Genomic DNA, 19,826 nt, shown 5'->3' on the forward strand with positions numbered 1-19,826 from the left:
GGCCCTGCTGCTTCCCACCTCTAAGCATGGCCTCCTCCTCTCCGCTCAGCTCTCGTCTGCGCTGACCTTGCTCCTTCCCCAGCTATCAAATCCCATATCATACCCCAGTCCCTGCAGACCTGCAAATCCCGGTCCCAGACAGACCAGAGGTTCCCACTTCTAGTCCATCATCAGAATCCCCGGGAAACTTATACAAATTCAGGTTCTTGAGCCTCACTCCAAGCCTCCCAGGTTTTAGTTTCCAGAGGTGGGGCCCCTAAGACTGCATTGTTTGCAAGCTCCCTGGGGCTGGCATTGCAGTGTTTGGGGACCACAGTCTCCTGCCAACATTTTGGCATTTGATTCCATCCAACCCAGGAGAGCTTTTTGCTTTAGGTTTTTCTCTAATTCATGTGTGTCCTGTCTTCCCAAGGAGGATAACTCTACTTTGTGAACCAGAATGGAGCCTTCTCTTCGGAACTGTCCAGCACTAAGGACATGCCAGGAAGACGAGCAGAGAGAAAGGGCACATACACAGCCACCATGGGACGGGCATCAGCTTCTTCCTGTGTTGACGATGTACCGTGAAGGAAGCAGACCTGCATCTTTGCACATTACAGCCTCACTTTTCACTTAAAACAATATCTGGCCCTAGCCGGCTTGGCTCAGTGGATAGAGCATCAGCCTGCGGACTGAAGGGTCCCAGGTTTGATTCCAGCCGAGAGCACATGCCTGAGTTGCGGGCTCGTTCCCCAGTAGGGGGTGTGCAGGAGGCAGCCAATCAATGATTCTCTCTCATCATTGATGTTTCTATCTCTCTCTCCTTCTCCCTTCCTCTCTGAAATCAATAAAGAAATATGTTTTTTAAAAAACAAAACAATATCTGTTTACTGAACCTGGTAGGCGTGAGGTGCCATAATTAGTACAAGAATTCGTCAGCGAGCAAGACAAACAACTCCTGCTCCCATAAGTGAAAGCAGAAGAGTGGAGAGAAGAGATGAACAGTAAAATCATAAAAAAATTATGAGCAGGAAAATGTCTGAGTTATATCTGTGATGAAGATCACATAGTGGAGTGATGCCACAAAATGCAATGGAGAAATAATTGCCTTGTTTTCAAAGAAACTACTACTGAATGTGAGCAGGCAGGGTATAGTCACTGACCCAGGAGGCAAGAGACCTTGTTCTCTGTCCAACTCTGTTTACCCAATGGAGAACCAGGGCAAGAACTTCCTCAGTTTCTTATCTGCATGAGGCTATTTTAAGGGCCCTAGAACACTAATATTCTGTAAGCATACATTTTAATTAAAAATGAAGAAGAGCTGAAACCGGTTTGGCTCAGTGGATGGAGCGTCGGTCTGCGGACTGAAGGGTCCCAGGTTCGATTCCTGTCAAGGGCATGTACGTTGGTTGTGGGCACATCCCCAGTAGGAGATGTGCAGGAGGCAGCTGATCGATGTTTCTAACTCTCTATCTCTCTCCCTTCCTCTCTGTAAAAAATCAATAAAATATATTTTAAAAAAAGAAATGGAGTATTATAAAAAAAAAATGAAGAAGAACCATAAAATAGTGCTAACTGCAAGCATTGGCTAATTAGACTAACAGACTGGCTGATCTCTTTTTAGATATGTGTTGCTTGGGGTTTCTATGTTTTTGAGTATTTAACTCTGTTCAAATAATTTCAATAAATGTATACTGAGCTTCTAATGATGTGCAAATGCCTGAAAAGTCACACTACGGAAATATGTATAAGGGCTACTAGAACTATGAGTGACATCATTGTCTATATATTCTTAACTCTATAATTTTGCAATACTACTTTACTACTAACAAATTACGGACTACCATGAGTATAACAAATAAGTTAATTATATTAAGTGCCAATTCTGATCAATGTCTGCTTGGATGCTATTTGAGGGCTATGAGGCTCATTTCATACTCAATGGCAGAGAATGCTGTGATCGCTCAGTAATGTCTGCCAAGGAAAAGGACAGAACATGTGCTGTGTATTTGCCAACACGCTGCTACTATAACCTAGAGGCAAAATGATCTCCCTTTACCCCTTTGAATGTGGATACTGGACTCCATATTAAAAGCTTTGTCCCGGTCCTATTAGCTTTAAATAGAGGACCCATCAGGAGCAGCCAAGCATGGCTACCAGATCCAGCCTTCCATTTTGGGGAGCATCCTGTACATAATTTGAAAAGGATGTTTCCTTTCATTTCAGGGAAGCTCTAGAGAAATATTGTCCAGTGCATATTCTTCTCATCCCCTCATAACCAACCTAAAGGCCCATGAATCTCCCCTCCATCCCCCATACCCATCACCACAGAGCTCTGGCACCAGGCCTTAGAGATGGCTCCTTCAAGATGGACTTGAGGCTGGACCTCTAAATCCTCCCTGGCATTCACAGGGAGCCTGATGATGCGCAGTGGACAAGACTACCAGCTCATTGGCCAGACCCTCATTGGCACACCAAGTAGAGGCTCCACTGCCTCCCCCAGATGGACAACTGGTGAGCACTTACTGCCCATTATCCTCCGCACTGTTGGGCCCTCTGCAGTCATCTCCCTCACGGTCTCATTGTCATCCTCAAAGGCATCCAGCCAGCGATTGCAGTTGAAGTTATATTTGTCCTTGGTCAGAGTGTTCATCAAGGTCATCTGGAATGAAGTCCTGGGGTGAGCAAGTGTGTGTACCAAAGATATTCACCCATGCCCTGTGGTCCTCAAGCTGCTATCTGATCTCAAGGAGGCCAAGGCCATTATCTAGAGATGACTCTTGTGGAAAGTAGAGTGCCAGTTTAATGCGTATCCTTCAGGCCCCTGAGACTTACATTTGCCTAGCAGCCAGGTGCTGGGGCAGAATGCAAGGTAAGACTGCACACCTGAGCATTTTCTTAGTCTACTTTGTAAGTCCCCGCCCCACCAGGAAGTCCCTGTGTGCTGTGTCCAAATTCGTGTCTTACTGTAACCTTTTTCCACCCTCACTCCAAACATATACAAAGCAAATTGAGGTGACAGGCTCATCAGAAAGGGACCATTCTCGCTCCTCTCCCAACCACCTCCCAACCCCTGAGATGGTGCATCTTACCTTTTCTAAATGCCACCCAGAGCCAGGAGTCATGCTATCATGCCATGCCCGAACCTTGTAAAACCTGCCGAGATCCGGGAGCTCAAACTACAGTGAGAAATAACAAGGTTTGAGTGGGGACAACCAAGTGAAATGTGTTTATCCTCATAGCTGACCCCTTGCCAGGAGGGAACCTGCTTCGGGCTGTTTCTTTAGCAACAAGGATGGGTTTGCTTCAGTCCACTCTCATATACTGTATCCTCTCATGCCCTTGTAACCAGAGGGTGAGATATAGACACGGACAGCTAGGCTTCGGTCTGAGCTCGTGAAATTGAACAAAAATAACTGACCCACAGTAGGATCCAGACTAAAGAAAATCTTCTAAGCAGTGAACTTCCAGGAACAAAATCCAGATGGCAGCCCTGCAAATTAGTACAAGCCCACAGCCCCCGAGCTCTGCTGGGCATTGAAACAGACAAAAAGATCAATACAGCAGCCGTGCCCTTCCCCTATGGGGCTTTCAGTCTAGCCAGGAAGACAAACACAGAAAGAGCAATGAACTGAGCGGTATAATAGCGGCACCGGTGGGGTGCTCTGAGAAGAGAGCAGCACGTTGCAAAGTATTCTTACCTAAAGGTCAGAGCTGCACTTCTGCTGGCAAAACAAGCCTTGCTCTAGTTATATATGTATCTATACGGGAAATTTAAAGGTGTATTTCTTTGAAAATGTTCTAAAATTGTCGCTCCCTTAAATTTGCTCCTCACTCTCTAATTCAGTCCAGATCGGGTGGTTTGACACTAACTGGCTTCAGGATCTCTGGGCTCCCGGATGTTCACAATCCTTCCACACTTGCCTCTTCCCCCAGGCTTGGTTCTGGACTGTCTGATTCAGATGAAGGGCCAGAGCTAACCCGCCCCCCACTTAATGCATTATCCATAGATCACATGTGGCACTCCTCATGGGGACCTCAAGTCTCCATTGCACCTTTGTATCCTCACACTTCACCCAACCCTGGCTCAGAAAACCAGAATCCCATGACAAATGCCTTCCTCCTTCCTCCCTCCCACCCTGTCACACTTCTCTCCTACCCTAAACTTCTCAATTATGCCCGGTCTTAACCACTTGTTGTTGGGGTTCAGGAGAAGCGCATCTGTCCGCCCCTTCTTCCCGTAAAGCTGGATGTAGATGGGAGAGTTGGTACCAGCTTTCTTTAAGTCAGTCGTCCAGACCCACAGGGACCAAGCAAATTCTGCAGAGACAGGTCAAGTTGCACCAAAAACTTTAATAAGCAAAGAGATTTCCATAGTACCAGTGGGGAAGAGGAGCAAATCAAAGGTGATCAGGACTGAAGCACAGGTTATGCATAGGTGTGCCCCACTCTCACAAAGCCCATTGTAACAAGTGCCAATTTTAGGCAGCCAGGGATTCCTTGCTATTTGAAAGAGGGAGACTTATGTTCCTTTAATGGAGGAAGCGTAGCATAATGGAAGAAGTGTTTTATACAGGGAGAAGGGTCTACTCCACCTACCTATGTCCAGTGCATTCAGAATGCACAGTGTTGAGCCATTCATCTAGCCCAGCAGTTCTCAACCTGTGGGTTGCAACCCCTTCAGGGGTCAAATGACCCTTTCACAGGGGTCGCCTAAGACCATCGGAAAACACATATATAATTACATATTGTTTTTGTGATTAATCACTATGCTTTAACTATGTTCAATTTGTAACAATGAAAAGACATCCTGCATTATCAGATATTTACATTACAATTCATAACAGTAGCAAAATTACAGTTATGAAGTAGCGACGAAAATAATTTTATGGTTGGGGGTCACCACAACATGAGGAACTGTATTAAAGGTTTTCGGCATTAGGAAGGTTGAGAACCACTGATCTAGCCCATCATGGCAGCTTATTCAACTTGGGGACACCAGAGTACCAGCCTTGGCCTTTCCTGCCCCTGCCTGGGGGGCCGCCAGGCTCTGGGCCTTTCCACCTACTTTTCATCCTCTTCTTCCTGAGAGACACCATCTCGTAGAGCTGCCTCTCGATCAGCCCATCCATCTTCTTCTCATCCAGCCAGTTGCTGCAAGGGAAGGTCTGCTGGATGCCGGTGAAGGGGCACAGGATCACCACCTGCAGGAGCAGACCACACATTGGGACCAGCTTGCAACACTCAGCAGCCTCCTCAGCCCCATGTTTAGGGTCATCTACATTAGGACCTTCAAGGAATGCACTTTCTTCCCATTGCTTGTCTCATTTTAGATCCAGAAATACCTCTTCCAAGAAGTCTTCCCAAATAGGTATCATCCATTCTCCAATTTACCAGCCCAAATCTCAAACCTTTTCCTCTATACTCAATAACCTCTTTAAATACCATATTTCCTTAAGCACATTGTAAACTCTCAATCTGAACCAAAGTAACTTGGATACGAAATTAATTCCCTATATTTATCTTGTAAAAAAAGATCAATCACATGAAAGGTAATTAATATCTGGAATTTAATACAAAAACTAACTGCCCTTTTCTGGACTTGAGCTTCATTCAACCTTCTCTCCTACACCCTCTCCATCTGAACCTCCATCCAAACTCATGGTTTTAGAACATGGAAGTCTATGTAGCCCAGGCCACTCACACTGTAGATGTTCAAAGGAAAGTTCCTGGAACACCCCAAAAATCTTCTATTAACATACACTGAGACAAAACTCATAATACAGTATGCTTTTTTTTGGGGGGGGGGGAGAGAAATATATGACTGGGGAAGGACTCAGAGGAGTTTCAAGAGCATTGAAACTTTTCTATTTCTTAAGTTGGGTGGTAGACAAAATTGACTTTGGTTTTATCTCACATTTGTTATATATATTCTTTAAAGCATATATTTAAAAATACGTGTTGAGAGATTTATAAACTGAACGAAAATGCCACACCAGGAATCGGGATAGTCTACAACCACTGACTGAGCACATCTGGGTCCCCTACCCTGTGTCTGGCCCTTGGGTGCATAAACAAAACAGCCCCATTCCTGACCATCTTCAAGACAAGGTGAATGGGAACATTACCATCCAAAATGCCCAGTGAAAGGCATTGCCCACGTGCTCTGTTACTGACCCAAAGGAAGGAGGAAGCAGGTTAGAGTTAGTTCATATTTAAAAGTTAAAGAAGAGAGGGAGCATCCCTTACCTTCTCACAGTGCCAGCCTCTGTTGGCGCCAACATTGCTGTGTCCAATGGAGACCCGGCTAAGGGGGCTGAGGAGGACGGCCAGCTCAATGTGGAAGATGTCTGTGCGGGCACGGTCAAACACACCACCCTCCAGGTAGATTTTTCCACTGTTCTTATTCCCTTTGGCCCCGTACATGACCAAATAGATTTTGGATTTGGTCCCAGCCCCCGGTAATTCCCCAGTGAAGATGGTGACAATGTATGAGATAGCTGGTGTGGAAACAAGAGGGGAAAGAAGAGGGTTCAGTGCCTGCTGCTTACCATATCGTGCCCACCTTCCCCCTCCCTGGCCACCATCTCCCAGGTCTCCCTCTTCCATACATCCTTAATCCCCTGGTCCATTCCCCAGATGACACCCAGTGCCGCTCTCAACCTCACTTCACCTCTTTCAGAGTTTGTGTGTTAGTGTATCTGTGTCTAGGAATAAACAGCAGGTATTATGACAGGAAGCTGCCAGCCCTAATCACAGGAAACTAAAAGAGAAGGAGGAACCTGGGATAGCTAAGAATAGTACTTATTATTAATGCTAATTATCATGTGCAGATTCTTAATAGCTGCCGGATGAGTTCTGCTACGTCTAATTTAATTGTAATAGTCAACTCCATTAATAGAGATTTATGTTCAGGGCTATCTGACTCATTTAGTTTGCTCTCTTGCTCATCACTTAAAAATATAATTTTTAATAGAGGGCACTTGTTGATGTGGTGGGATGAGGGGAGACTGAGGCAGGAAGAGAACATTGTGGGGTTCTGGTCAGTCGGGAGGTGTCTGAGGACTTGGAGTTCTGGGGGAGAGCCAGCAAGGGAAGATTAAACTCTAAGATGGGGCAGAGTAAGAGAAAACACCAAAGACCGACAACTGGACAGATCTGGTCTCCTTCATTCATTCTGTTCCAGAGTCTAAGGCAGCCGTGGGCAAACTACGGCCTGCGGGCTGGATCCAACCCGTTTGAAATGAATAAAACTAAAAAAAAAAGACCGTACCCTTTTATGTAATGATGTTTACTTTGAATTTATATTAGTTCACACAAACACTCCATCCATGCTTTTGTTCCGGCCCTCCGGTCCAGTTTAAGAACCCATTGCAGCCGAAACCGGTTTGGCTCAGTGGATAGAGCATCAGTCTGCGGACTGAAAGGTCCTGGGTTCGATTCCGGTCAAGGGCATGTACCTGGGTTTCGGGCCCATCCCCAGAGGGGGGTGTGCAGGAGGCAGCTGATCGATGTTTCTCTCTCATCGATGTTTCTAACTCTCTATCTCTCTCCTTTCCTCTCTGTAAAAAATCAATAAAATATATTTAAAAAAAAAAAAAAAAACCCATTGTGGCCCTCGAGTCAAAAAGTTTGCCCACCCCTGGTCTAAGGGAATGGCACATTAGTCCTTGTTAATTCCCTTACCTACCCTGGCTGCACCTTACCCTCTCCTTCACCCCTTGGCCCCAGAGAAATAAAAATCCCAAACTTATTTGGAAGCTAGCATGTGCAACTACACAGATGCATTATTCGTTCATAAATTTATACCTTCTTTTGCTCAACAGACATTTATTGAGTGCTTATTATATGCCAGGTATTGGGAGAATATGAGGATGAAAAAGAGTGGCCACTGCCCTAAAAGAATGGGTCTCCAGCTTTATTATCCAAAATACACACACGGATGCTGTTCTCACACGAGACATACTCCCTCGGCCTGGGTCGCCAGCAGTGCCCAGCCTCTGACTGCCATTTCTCCCTACTGGAGGCAAGTAATGGCATCATGGTTACAGGGATTATGTTAAATCCGTTCTAATGTATGTTTTTAGGTAAATAATTTGTGGATTCGAGTTACAAATGACTTGTGCAACAAAGGTCAGGCCAGGCCAAGGTGCCACAGCGCTGGAGCAGAGGAGCTCATGGTGCCCTGAACAAAGACGGGAGGAATTGTCCTGTGTAGAGAAAGTGGGGAGGGTTCAGGGAAGTGACTGGAAGGAGGAACTTGGGAAACACAAAATAGAGAAATGGCATTACAGGCTGAGAAAAAAAGGCATGAGGTAAAGAGAGAAGAAGAAGAAGGGAGGGCAGAGAGAAGCTGTGGGGGAGGTGGGGGGAATGAGGAGGGGTGCAGGTACAGGAAAGAGTGAGAGGTATGCAAAGGAGGTGGAGGAGATGGAGCGGGTGTGGAAGTGGTGGGAGAAGCTGTTGAAAGATCCTGCTAATATGGTGAACTGGAGCCAGTTCAAGGAGCAATTTGAATACCACACCCCAGAACCTGGACTTATCCTCTATGCAGTGGGAGCCATGGGAGGCTCTGCAACAGAGCGCATTCTCACGTGTGCATTCATGAACATAGATTTTCTAGAACTTCCACAGACTTTCATGCTTGGAGTTTTAGGTTTTCCACGGAATTCATACAGCATAGAGATTTAGGAGGTAGACCTAATCCTGGATTTGTCAGTTACCAGCTTGAGACCTTGAGCAGGTCTTTAAACTTCTATGTGACTCCATTTCCTCATCTGTGAAATGAGAACAATAACAGTTCCTATATCACAGGGTCATTGTGAGGATTAAAGGAGATGAAATGGGTCCGGTGCCTAGCAGAGGGTTGGCATATAGTAAGCACTCAATATTAGGAGGAGTTAAAACAATGTCCTTATAAATGCCCACATGTATCAGGAGTTCTGGCTTCATCCCTTCTTTTGCCCTGGGCAGTCGGTGCCTGCTCAGGGGCATCTCTCCATCACCTCTGGCATCAGCATAGCCCCAGACTGCAGCTCAGAGAAACAGAACATTTTCAAGAGCAGGAAGAATGTTCTTGGAAGACCCAGTTGGCTCCCACTTGATTGCAGTCCTCCAGGCCCACAGATGAGAACACTGAGCCTCAGGCAGAAAGCAAACTATTAGCCAATGGAGTCTCCTTTTTCTTTGTTTCTACCTGTGGTCTCAGCTCCACCCACGAAGATATCCCTTTGGATTTTGCCATCGTCTTCATCCAAGGCCAGCCAGCGGTTAAGAGGAAAGTCATATTTTCTTTTGTTCGCAATATCTTCAATGAGGATCTAAGAAGAAGAGAGGGAAGGAATGTTAAGTGTCAATCCAAACCCCCCATCCCTTGAGTGTCCTCTAAGAACACACTGCCATCTTCCTAGTGGCCCATGAAAAACTCACCACAAGGACCCAGCTGTGGCCTGGAAAGCCTTGCAAAGCATTGAGAGTCACATAGGGATGCCTGGCAAGTGCCCCTACTTGAATCACTGAGCCACTGTTCCCTCCTCTGCTGCAGATCATTTTTTGAAGTTGAATGCAAGACACTTGGCAGGATGTGCCCTATGAGATGGGTGTGAGAGCTGGAAGCCTGGAATTGCCGACAGGAAGGTCATTACCTTCCTTATCTGAGGAAGGTTGGGGTTCTAACCTTGGTGAGAAGCAGAGTCTATGCAGAGGGATCGGCAAGCCTCAAATCAGGCACCCAGAAGCCCAGGATCTGGTGATCAGGTTAGAAATGCCAGCCATGGACAGTGAGGCTGGTGGAATTGGCCACTGATGAGGCTTCCTGTGGGGTCTCACCTGTGAGCTGGGTTGGCGAGGTGAGATAAGGTGTCTTCTAGAGATTACCCAGGAGCTCAGGGCCCCTTCCCAAAGGTCCCGAGAAGACCCAGCTGAAAACTCCCTCTAACATAAATGGAATCATCAATAACTGGAATGTGTCCTCCAGTCCTTGCACTGTGCAGGCAGAAGATCTGGTGACAGACAGGCCTGGGAAGTAACAATGTCTGCCCGGGTATTCCCAAGACTGCCCGAGAGAGGGGGGCTCTGATTTTCAATAAAAACTCACTTCCTAAGATCCAAGTGTCTGCAGGGCGGAAACAGGGCACACATGGGGCTGCCGGAAGGCATCTCACCTTGCGTTAATCTGGTGTCCGTCAAAGAACCTTTGAGTCTAAGCGCTGGCCTCCTGAGGACTCCGCCCACCAGACAGGAACCCAGGCCTGAGTCAGTGACTGGAACCAGCCATCCCACCAGGCTTCTCTCCCCAGACAAGCCAGCTTTCAGGCCTCAGTTTATAATTAGTCCCTTGTGAGTTTGGTTGGTGTGAGTCATCCCCAGAGCCTGCTGATTTGATTGAAGGTCTGTACTTTTAAAGCTGAGTGGCGGTGGCACTGCCCAGAGGGGTTCTCCCAACTCATCAATTTGCACATTTTTGTGGCTTTAGTCTCCCAGGGTACGGGTAGATGGGGGAGTCAATGACAAGGGTATGATCCAGGTTTCGGCCTGCTTCCTAACCCCAAACTGACTTTCACAGAGTTGGGAAAGCAAGGTAAAGAAAGACAGGACTTAATTTATCAGATAAGTTGTCAAGTCTACTAATAAACCTAGATATACAGATGCACCATCTCTGCCTTCGAATGTTCACAGACCAGTGCCAGCTAAGGTTTGAAGGGCCAGGGAAACACCCTCACAGTTCATAGCAATGTCATCAATCAAGGGCCTCGACTGGCCTGGTTTGTGATGGAAATTCCTGACTTGAGAAGTTTAGCTAATCTGAGAAATAAAATGTGCACCACTGAATACCTCTATGGGACAAAACTAGCTTGCATAGCTGAACCCAAAGGAAAGTGACATTTGAATGAATACTCAAATAACAACCAAAGTACCAAAAAAAGAAGAAGAAAAGAAAAAGAAAGACCAAAAGAGAACATAGCAGCTTAAATACTGGTGTAGCAAGTATAGCGGTCCATGAATAGTTCAGAAATTTTCCAGATTCATACTGAAATATGGGGACAATTATTTATGACGTCTATTGGCCCCAAAATCTGCAAGATGAGGCTGGAGGAAGCTGGCATCTGGGGGATGGAAAATTTTGGAACATATCTAGCAGCAAATGGTGATGGGTAAGGTGAGAAGGAGCAGAGAAGTGAGACGAGGAGGGAACTGACACAGGCACTCAGGTATAGAGACTGTACAGGGCGCAGAGGGTTCTCCCAAGGGCATTCTGGCCTCTGCTGATATGGGTCCTGGCTGAGCTCTGACCCCCGCTGTTTAAAGGGCCATTACCAAGGCCCCCCTCCAAGAGAGGCGTAAGCAGCTTTCTCACAAGTTACCCAGGCACCTCTGGATTTTCACGGAGTTCCTTTTAAGAATTCCAGACATGTGTTTGCTAACAGAATGAAATGGTGGTATTCCCTCCAGACCACTGTTCCGTGGATTCTGCTGTTATGGCAGAGATCATTGCAAAATAAGGCGGGAGAGACAGAAGCACCCTTCACCACGAACAATAGAAGTGCACACCTGGAAAGAGAGAGTGTCTGTGTGTGAACCAAACAGACAGACAGAAGCAGAACCAATGATCTAATAAAAAAAAACAACCAAGAGCTATTTCCCCTGTGGAGGAATATTCTCCACGTGCAGACTGTAGACCAGCCCATGAGGAAGATGATGCTGGCCTTCCACGAGGCAACAGAGACCAGGAGTCATGCATACAGCAACAGGGACACAACAAAGTCACAAGGCAAAACCACTGGGTTAAAAAAGCCAAGAAGGACAACCGACCCCCGAACAAGAGGAACAAAAGATGGAGCTGCTAAGTGGGGGTCACTTCTTTGTCACTTCTTGTCACTTCTTTCCAGATGGTTCACAGATATGTCCAAACAGATCCAGGGCCTCAGGGCCTTTGTGTCCTCCCTGATGTGTCTCCAATACATGGAGTTGGTCTTGGAGTCAATACGTTTTCAATTGATGTGGAATGTCAACTATGATTCATAGCAGCGCTCTCTCCTCAATATTGGAGTAACTTTCACCAATTTTACATAAATAAGCTGATTGGGGCAGAAGCCCATTCTGTGCTTAGCAACTGGGTGGCTCAAGGGTCGCCTGCCTCCATGCCCTGTGCCAAAGCACCAGCCACAGGGGCAGGAAAGGAACAAAACAAGTCTCTGTTTTCAAGGAGTTTTCACTCCTTCTTTAAAGGCACAGATACCATCTCCAGTAAGCAGCCATCACCACATTCCAATTGTGGTTAACTTTTAGAGCTCTAAGACCAGGAGGCAAAGGACAGGCGAGTTTTTACACAGGAGAAAAAGGGAGGGAGGTCTGGAGCTGGTAAACCCACTTTGAAATAAAGCTCAGCATCCACGAGTTAGCAGAACAGACCTGGGTTCCTGGGAGAGCGAGGGAATGTTCTATGGGGGAAACTGAGGCCAGCAAAGAAAGGTGGGATCTCCTCCTCCTTCCTGTCACAAGGCTGCCTTTCCCCACATGCTCTGCAGTTGACCCATCACACTGAAACACTGTCACATATATGTAACTTACCATAAATACCAGTAACTGTAAGTGACAGCTTCTGGTGACATCCCTAGCACTCTCGCTCCTTCCTCTCTACACTGTCTTCCTCTCCTCTAAGCTACCCCCACACACGCTCCCTCATTACCACCTCAGGCCACCTCATTCAATAAAGACCTGCCCTCGCTCACCTCCCTAAGACCACTTCTCAGTTCTCTGAGCCCTGTGCCCAGCACAGATCTCTTCCACATCCCTGTCCCTGCTACTGATCTTCATGGCCCAGCTCCAGCAGGCCCTCCCCGACGCCTCTCAGATCCCTGGTCAGACACGGTGCACCCCCATAACACCTGTTTGTACTCAAGACTCTTATCTCATCCTGCTTTGCCTTAAAGCGGGAGATTCTGTATCCTCATCTTCAAACTGGGAAACGGTCTGATCAGCACTCATGGGCCCCCCTAGGACAGAATGCTTGTTCACTGAAAGCTGGACTTTGCATCAAATTTTGGAATATAAGGTACCGTAAGCAACCTGCCTTACAGTGAGTAAGCAATGATTTAAGGACCTGTCCTATCTCTTTTAGAAGCAGGACCATGTTTATTATAACAGCCACAGTTGGTAGCGTGGGGCCTACGATGCAACAGTCACTCAGTTAATGTTTGTTGAATGTCGAGTATTAATTGGTGACATGAGGGCACATTGGGCTTCTCAAGGCCCCTGCAATCCACTCCCCGAGCTTCTGTCTCTCTTCCTATCAGGGACAGTGGTGCTGGTTGCACTGATAATCCCCACAGCATGCAGCAGGCCATCTGCTCAATTCTGGAGTTTCTAACACATGGCGCAATGGGCCGAACAGACTGGGAGTCCAGAGAACCTGGGGTAGTACCAGTCCTGCCACTGAACAGCTGTGGGGCCCTGAGCAAATCTCTTTACTGAAGCAGATGGACCAAGGACAGGCCCACTGGCCGAATAATGTTCCATCTTGTGACTGCTGATCTTTTGAAGTGGTTGTTGAACTGAACTGACCATTTGAGTCGATCACAGTTGTGGGGCTAACCAGATGTGGGGACCAAAGCCACGCGCAAAGCCTGGGGAAGGGAGGATGTCAGCCCGGGAAGGGGCAAGAGGCGGGGTAAGGGATGTGTCGGTCACACCAAGGCCCATCAGCCCATCAGCTCAGGCTGAGCAACACACATGCGCGATTAACTAGACAGAAAAAGAGGGAGATGACCTATGAAGGGAATAATGATACTGGCTTTTGGATTTATCCCACCAAAGCCTTAAACACAAAGGCCACAAGAGTGGTTGTCATGTGAAGTTCAGCCGGCAACCTCTGGAATGGGAGTGCTGTCTGTACGCATGTCAAACCTGATGATGCAGTCAATCTAACAGCCTCTTTAATTGGTGTCTCTGGGGAGCTGAGGGCAAGCAGATCAATCAGAGTGAACGAGGGGAGGGGCAGCCTGGAGACCAGATGGGCGAGGCAGGAGCATAAGGCTGCTATCCCTGGCACATGGGAAAGTGGCCAGAGGTGGCCCCGAGTCTCCCCCAGCCCCGGGTTTTCAGCTTGCACCCACCTTGCCTGGGACCTCCAACCCTCATTCCTCCTTTCTCATTACACTTTATTCCTCAGGAAAATGTCTAGTAAATCCAGGCACGCTGACCTACAAAATGCTTGAATTGTTTGCATGTCTTATCCCCGGGGAGCATTTTGGTTGCTTAAGATAAAGGAATACAGGCTGTTAGGATATTTTCAGAAAAGCCAGTGAACCTTTGAGAGAAGCAACCACCCTTGGCTTTGGGGGGATGGGTAGGGCCCTGCCTACCAGGCCCTGAACTCACCCGTGTAGATAATATAGCCCCAAATTGAATAACCAATCTCACACTGACAGTAGCCTGCTTGCTTGGCCTTTGGGTTTAAGAACTTACATGCAAATATGCATAACCCATGGACACAGACAATAGTGCGGTGAAGGCCTGGGGGTGGGGGGATGGGAGAGGAGTGAAGGGGGTCAATGGGGGGAATAAGGGAGGACACCTATAATACTTTCAACAATAAAGATAAATTAAAAATAAAACAGTATCTGAACAGCAAACAATAATAAGGGGGAAAGAAAGGAAAAAGAGAGGGAGGAAGAAAGCATCATTCCAAAGAATGAGAAGAAGAGCAGAACTCTTGGTGGGGGGAAGATAATGAACCAACATAGGCCCTGCTCCTAGATGTTTTCTGGCAAGACTTTAGAATGATAACTATGAAGAGACAATTCTGCAAGCCTCCTGGCTTGGGGGTAGGAGGTGGAGAACCCCACACAACAGCTTTTCCAAAAAGAAACAAAAGTCTGCTTGGCCTCAATGTCAGATGTCAGAAGGCAATGGAACAAAATTTATGACATTTCAGAGGACAAAACTGTCCTCACACTTTGCCAAGCTGCCCTTGCCTTGAGCATGAAGATAATGAGCGGCCCTGCTCTGCGGTGTGAACCTGCCTCCTTCACGAAGCTTCGTGAGCTCACTGGTGAGTGGCCCATGCGACCATGAAGGAACCCAACCTCATGAAGTGCAGCTGCAACAACGGTGTCAAGGTCACACCTGGACTTCAGGTGCACTTTGCTGCTCCTTTCACTAACCCTCCGGAGGATGAAGGAACTGGGCTTCCAGGTACTGCTCTGAGCCCCATCCTGACTGAGGTCACAAAATACACCTGCATACTCTCCCACCTCTGCCCAGCGGAACAAAAACCTCCCTGAAGACACACCTCCGTCTGTGCATTGGCTGTTTGGGGTCTAGACTCCTGCCCCATTTCTTCTCTCATCCAACCAGCATTTGGCCTGCTGGCACCCTGTATAGCACCAGGATGGCTGCTCTAAGGGCCAGACAAGCCCTCTCTTTTCCAAAGGAAACTTGGCCATTCTTTGCTTTACTAATTCAGCACCCTGCCCCATACCATGGGCTAGTTATGGAGAGAAGTGTAGCAGACATTCTAGGACAGTGATGGCGAACCTTTTGAGCTCGGCGTGTCAGCATTTTGAAAAACTCTAACTTAACTCTGGTGCCACGTCACATATAGAAATTTTTTGATATTTGCAACCATAGTAAAACAAAGATTTATATTTTTGATATTTATTTTATATATTTAAATGCCATTTAACAAAGAAAAATCAACCAAAAATTGAGTTCGCGTGTCACCTCTGACACGCGTGTCAGAGGTTCGCCATCACTGCTCTAGGATGTTCACTCTACACCCATGCCCATAACCTTCTTCGTAGCCTATTTCTACTATGAAGACTGGAAAGCTAGGCCCTTGATGTCCCAGTTTCCATGAAGCCATATCATATTTCTGGCCAATAAAATGCAGGCAGAAGTTCCAAGGCGAGTGTTACTTCTCTCACAATAAGGAAAGGCTTGCCAGAAAAAAAAAAGTCCTTTTCCCCTTTCGTCTCCCCTTCTCTTCCTGTCTGGAACACAGATAAGATGGCTAGAGGTTCTGCAGCCATCATGTGATCATGAGGCACCACATTGAAGGATGAGAGCCACAGTGCTGAGAATGGTGATGCAGCAAGACAGCCAGTGTCTCAGAAAGAAAGCAGCTGCACCGGCCCTGAGCTGGCCACAGCTGGTTTCCTGTGAGATGAGAAAAAGAAGCCCCTAATTGTTTAACTCCGCACTTCAATTTTCTGATACTCACAGCCAAATACCTTCCTAATTGATAAAAGAAGACAAATGAAGTAATAACAAAATCTTACTATCAGCTTCATTTTCTATAGTCAAGTTGTTGTAAATCTGAGCGTTTTCTGTTTCAAGAAATAAGACCTTTTTCAAAACTATATTATACCTTAACCTTTCCCTATCATCTGTGATGAGCTGAAATATATTGATGCCTCGTGACTAAGGGAACTATATGCAAAGGGCTGGTAGCCCATTTTCTAAATAACCTCCAACTTCCATCAATTGCTAATATTCTTTTGGCTGTTTCTATCTCCTATGACTCCCATTACAATTCTCAACAGTCCTACCTATTATAGTGCCTCTTTCTGCCTCTAATTTTTGGCTATAGGTTTAAATGCATGTAGCAATTTTGTTAGAAAGGGTTGTAAGTAAGCATTAGGCTGGGATGAGAGTCCGAGGGGGTCTTGCCATCAAAATGAAGGTAGAGCAAGGCATGAGCTTTCCTTACAAACTTTGGACCAGATATGTTTTAGCTTCTTAGAAGCCTTGTTGTCATCTTCTTGATTTGTAACTTTGTCCTGGGTAAGTGAAATTATGAAGGACCTGAGAGTCAGATATTTGAGGTATAAAGCAAAATGAGCCCCAAATAAGTCATAAGATTAGGGTCAAATGAACGCTTGGAGTAGGCAGGGTTATAAACATTCATGAGAGGGAGAGATTCTGGTGGGCCAGAGTTAGGGGAAGCTTCCTGGCAGAGCCCTGAAGGGTAAACCGGGCTCTCTAGGAAAGTGATAACATGGGCAAAGTCTTGGAGGTATGAGGAGGGCAGCATGGTTGGCCTGCGGGCTCAGGCAGAAGGGTAGAGGCAGATAGACCGTGAGAGGAAAGTTAGGGCTGACGTGTAACTCCCTGAAGAGCCAGAATCCTCCTCCCAGGGTACAAGGACCAGAGACAGGTGCTGAACCCACCTTGGACAGGAACCAACCTGCAGACGCCCCCTTGTTGTTGTGGCCAACAGTGATCTTCATCAGCTGCCCCAGATCAGGGGCATCCAGTGTGAACTTGTCTTCAGCTCCCTTTTCAAAGTTGTTCTTTTCACTCTCCAGCCTCCGTTCCCCTGTGCACACGACATGCAAGAAAATTATAGCAAAGACCAGAGCAGGAGAGGGAACCAACTCCAATACCTAATGGTCTACCCACTGAAGGATGGTCTCCAAGGTCAACGAGGGGAGGAGGTTTTGTAGCGGGTGACAGGTGGTATGTGGGCATTTTCTGTACTTCCACTCAATTTTGCTATGAACCTAAAACTGCTATAAAAATAAAGTTAAGCCTGGTGGGTGTTGCTCAGTGGTTAAGGTCCATCTCTGAACCAAGAGGTCATGGTTTGGTTTGACTTTATTCCCAGGCAGGGCACATGCCTGGGTTACAGGCTTGATCCCCAGTAAGGGCCTTGCAGGAGGCAGCCAATCAATGATTCTCTCTCACCACTGATGTTTCTATCTCTCTCCCTCTTCCTTCCTCCCTGAAATCAATAAAAATATTTTTTTAAATGAAATAAAGTTAAGTTTTTTTAAAAGTCAACAAAGGTAACTTGAACATATATATGTGTGTGAAATATATATATATATATATATATATATATATATATATTTGAGAAATTGGTATATATAATTTAGATCTTGCTCTTCTGTAATTTTTTATTCATATATTTTATTGTCTTTCCTTTGTCATGCAAACTTCTTTTGTTTGAATGGAATTTATCAATACTTTCCTTTATTATTTTTGCTTTTAGTGAATAGTTGAAGAAACTTCATTCTGAATTGAGATTTTAAAAAAGACACTCTCTTAAAGTTGCTTCTAAAATTTTCAGAGTTGTTGTTTCACGTGTAAGTCTTTAGCCCATCTGGAAGTTATTTTTGTATATGGTGAAAGGTAAAAAAATCTAATTTTATCTTTTCTCATATGGTGAGACAATTGTTCACACACCAGTAACTGACTATTTCATCCTTTTCCCACTGATTTATAATGCTGCCTCTATGTGTGTTTCTGGACTCTTTATTCTGTTCCATTTGTTTTTTTTTTGTTGTTTATCCTCTACCCATATCACACTGTTCCAGTTTCTAAAGACCTGCAATGTCTTAATATCTGGCAGGGTAAATATCCCCATATTGTAAATATTGTTAATATACTTTTCAATATTCAAAATTGTCTTGGCAATACATAGTTCTTTATGAACATGAATTTTATTAGCAGCTTAAGCCATAGGATAGCCCTTTGCAAGTGTGATTAAAATTTCCCTGCATTTATAGAATAATATGAGAAAATTTGACTTCTTAATAAATTTAAGTTTTTTCTCATCCATGAGCATAATATATTCCTCCATTTGTTTAGGTATTCTTGTATATCCTTAAATAAAATTTTATATATTTCCAGAAAACTCTTTTGTTAGAGTTATTCTTAAATACCTTATAATTACTATCAGAAGTCACATGTTTTAAATTAAATGTTTGATTATTGTTTTTATTAATTTTTGTATATTAATCTGGTATCCAGAACCTTTATTAAACTTCCTCTCTCATTGATTCAAATGACTTGTAAATTCTCCTAAATTTTGTAAATGATGATTATTTTTTATGAAAATTAAAGTTTGTTTCTAAATGGAGTGAAAGGTTGGAGTTTCTCCTAATTTTATTGACTTATAATCAAAGAATGTTGTCTCAATGATATTGACTTATTTGAGTTTGTTAAGACGTGCTTTGTGGGTTAGTATATTATCATTATGTGCTTGAAAAAATGTGTGTTCTCTACCAGTTGGATGCAGGAATCTACATACTTTCATAAAATCAAGCTTATTAACTGTGTAGTTAAAATCTTGTGCAGCCATACTAAATTTTTATCCATTTAACTTATCTATTATTGAGTATTGTGTTAAAATCTTCCACTATGATTATTTACCAAGTTTCTCCAAGAATTTTGTTAATTTTTACTTCACATATTTTTGGAATAAGTTGCTAAGTTTATACAAGTTCAGAATTATCATATCTTCCAGGTTTATTTTTGGTTTTTTTTGTTATTGCCTAATATACTTCTATATTTAACAAAGCATTTTCCCTTAAAGATTAATTTGATGGATACTAATATAGCTATACCAGCTTCTTTCCTATTGCTGATATGTTCCTGGAATACTTTATTCCATCTTATTTATTCTCAGCCCTTCTGTATCATTTAAGCTGAGTTTATTTATTTTCATTTAATATGAGAACATATATCCTTTAACTGGTGAGTTTCATTTATTTCTACTTATTGTGATTATTTATATATTTATCTTACTGTTTGCTTTTAACTATGCCTTTTCTTTATTTCTCTTTTCCCCTTTCCTGCATTCTATTGGATGGATTGATTTTATTCTTTTTACTTCCTCAATTGGTTTAGAAATTATACATTTCTATTTCTGGTGATTAATTTTATAATTTTAATATGCATACTTGACATCAAAGTCTAAATTTAATATCTTTACTCTCCTAGGATAAGAGAATGCACTGGGACCAAGAACTTTATTATGTTTTAACAATCATTATCTACTTTCCTTCTCAAAGATTATTGTTTTTTAGTGTTTTGGGTCCACATTTTCTCATATCCTGATA

General features: G+C 44.6%; 1 protein-coding gene across 2 annotated transcripts in view; it reads right to left on the reverse strand.

The window, feature by feature from the left end:
• The window catches only part of LOXHD1 (lipoxygenase homology PLAT domains 1), a 100,586-nt gene that overhangs the window by 57,377 nt on the left and 23,383 nt on the right, over positions 1–19,826 (reverse strand). For both annotated transcript variants that reach the window (XM_070421626.1, XM_070421625.1), the window contains exons 6-12: positions 17,151–17,299; positions 9,176–9,299; positions 6,229–6,479; positions 5,048–5,183; positions 4,139–4,299; positions 3,072–3,158; positions 2,506–2,641 (exon numbers count right to left, since the gene is read on the reverse strand). In XM_070421626.1, the coding sequence (XP_070277727.1) occupies positions 2,506–2,641; positions 3,072–3,158; positions 4,139–4,299; positions 5,048–5,183; positions 6,229–6,479; positions 9,176–9,299; positions 17,151–17,299 (1,044 nt within the window). The remainder of the gene's footprint in view (positions 1–2,505; positions 2,642–3,071; positions 3,159–4,138; positions 4,300–5,047; positions 5,184–6,228; positions 6,480–9,175; positions 9,300–17,150; positions 17,300–19,826) is intronic.

This window comes from Myotis yumanensis, unplaced genomic scaffold (genome assembly GCF_028538775.1).
Source record: "Myotis yumanensis isolate MYYU_CA2020_CCGP unplaced genomic scaffold, mMyoYum1.0.hap1 SCAF_7, whole genome shotgun sequence".
Taxonomy (NCBI): Eukaryota; Metazoa; Chordata; class Mammalia; order Chiroptera; family Vespertilionidae; genus Myotis; species Myotis yumanensis.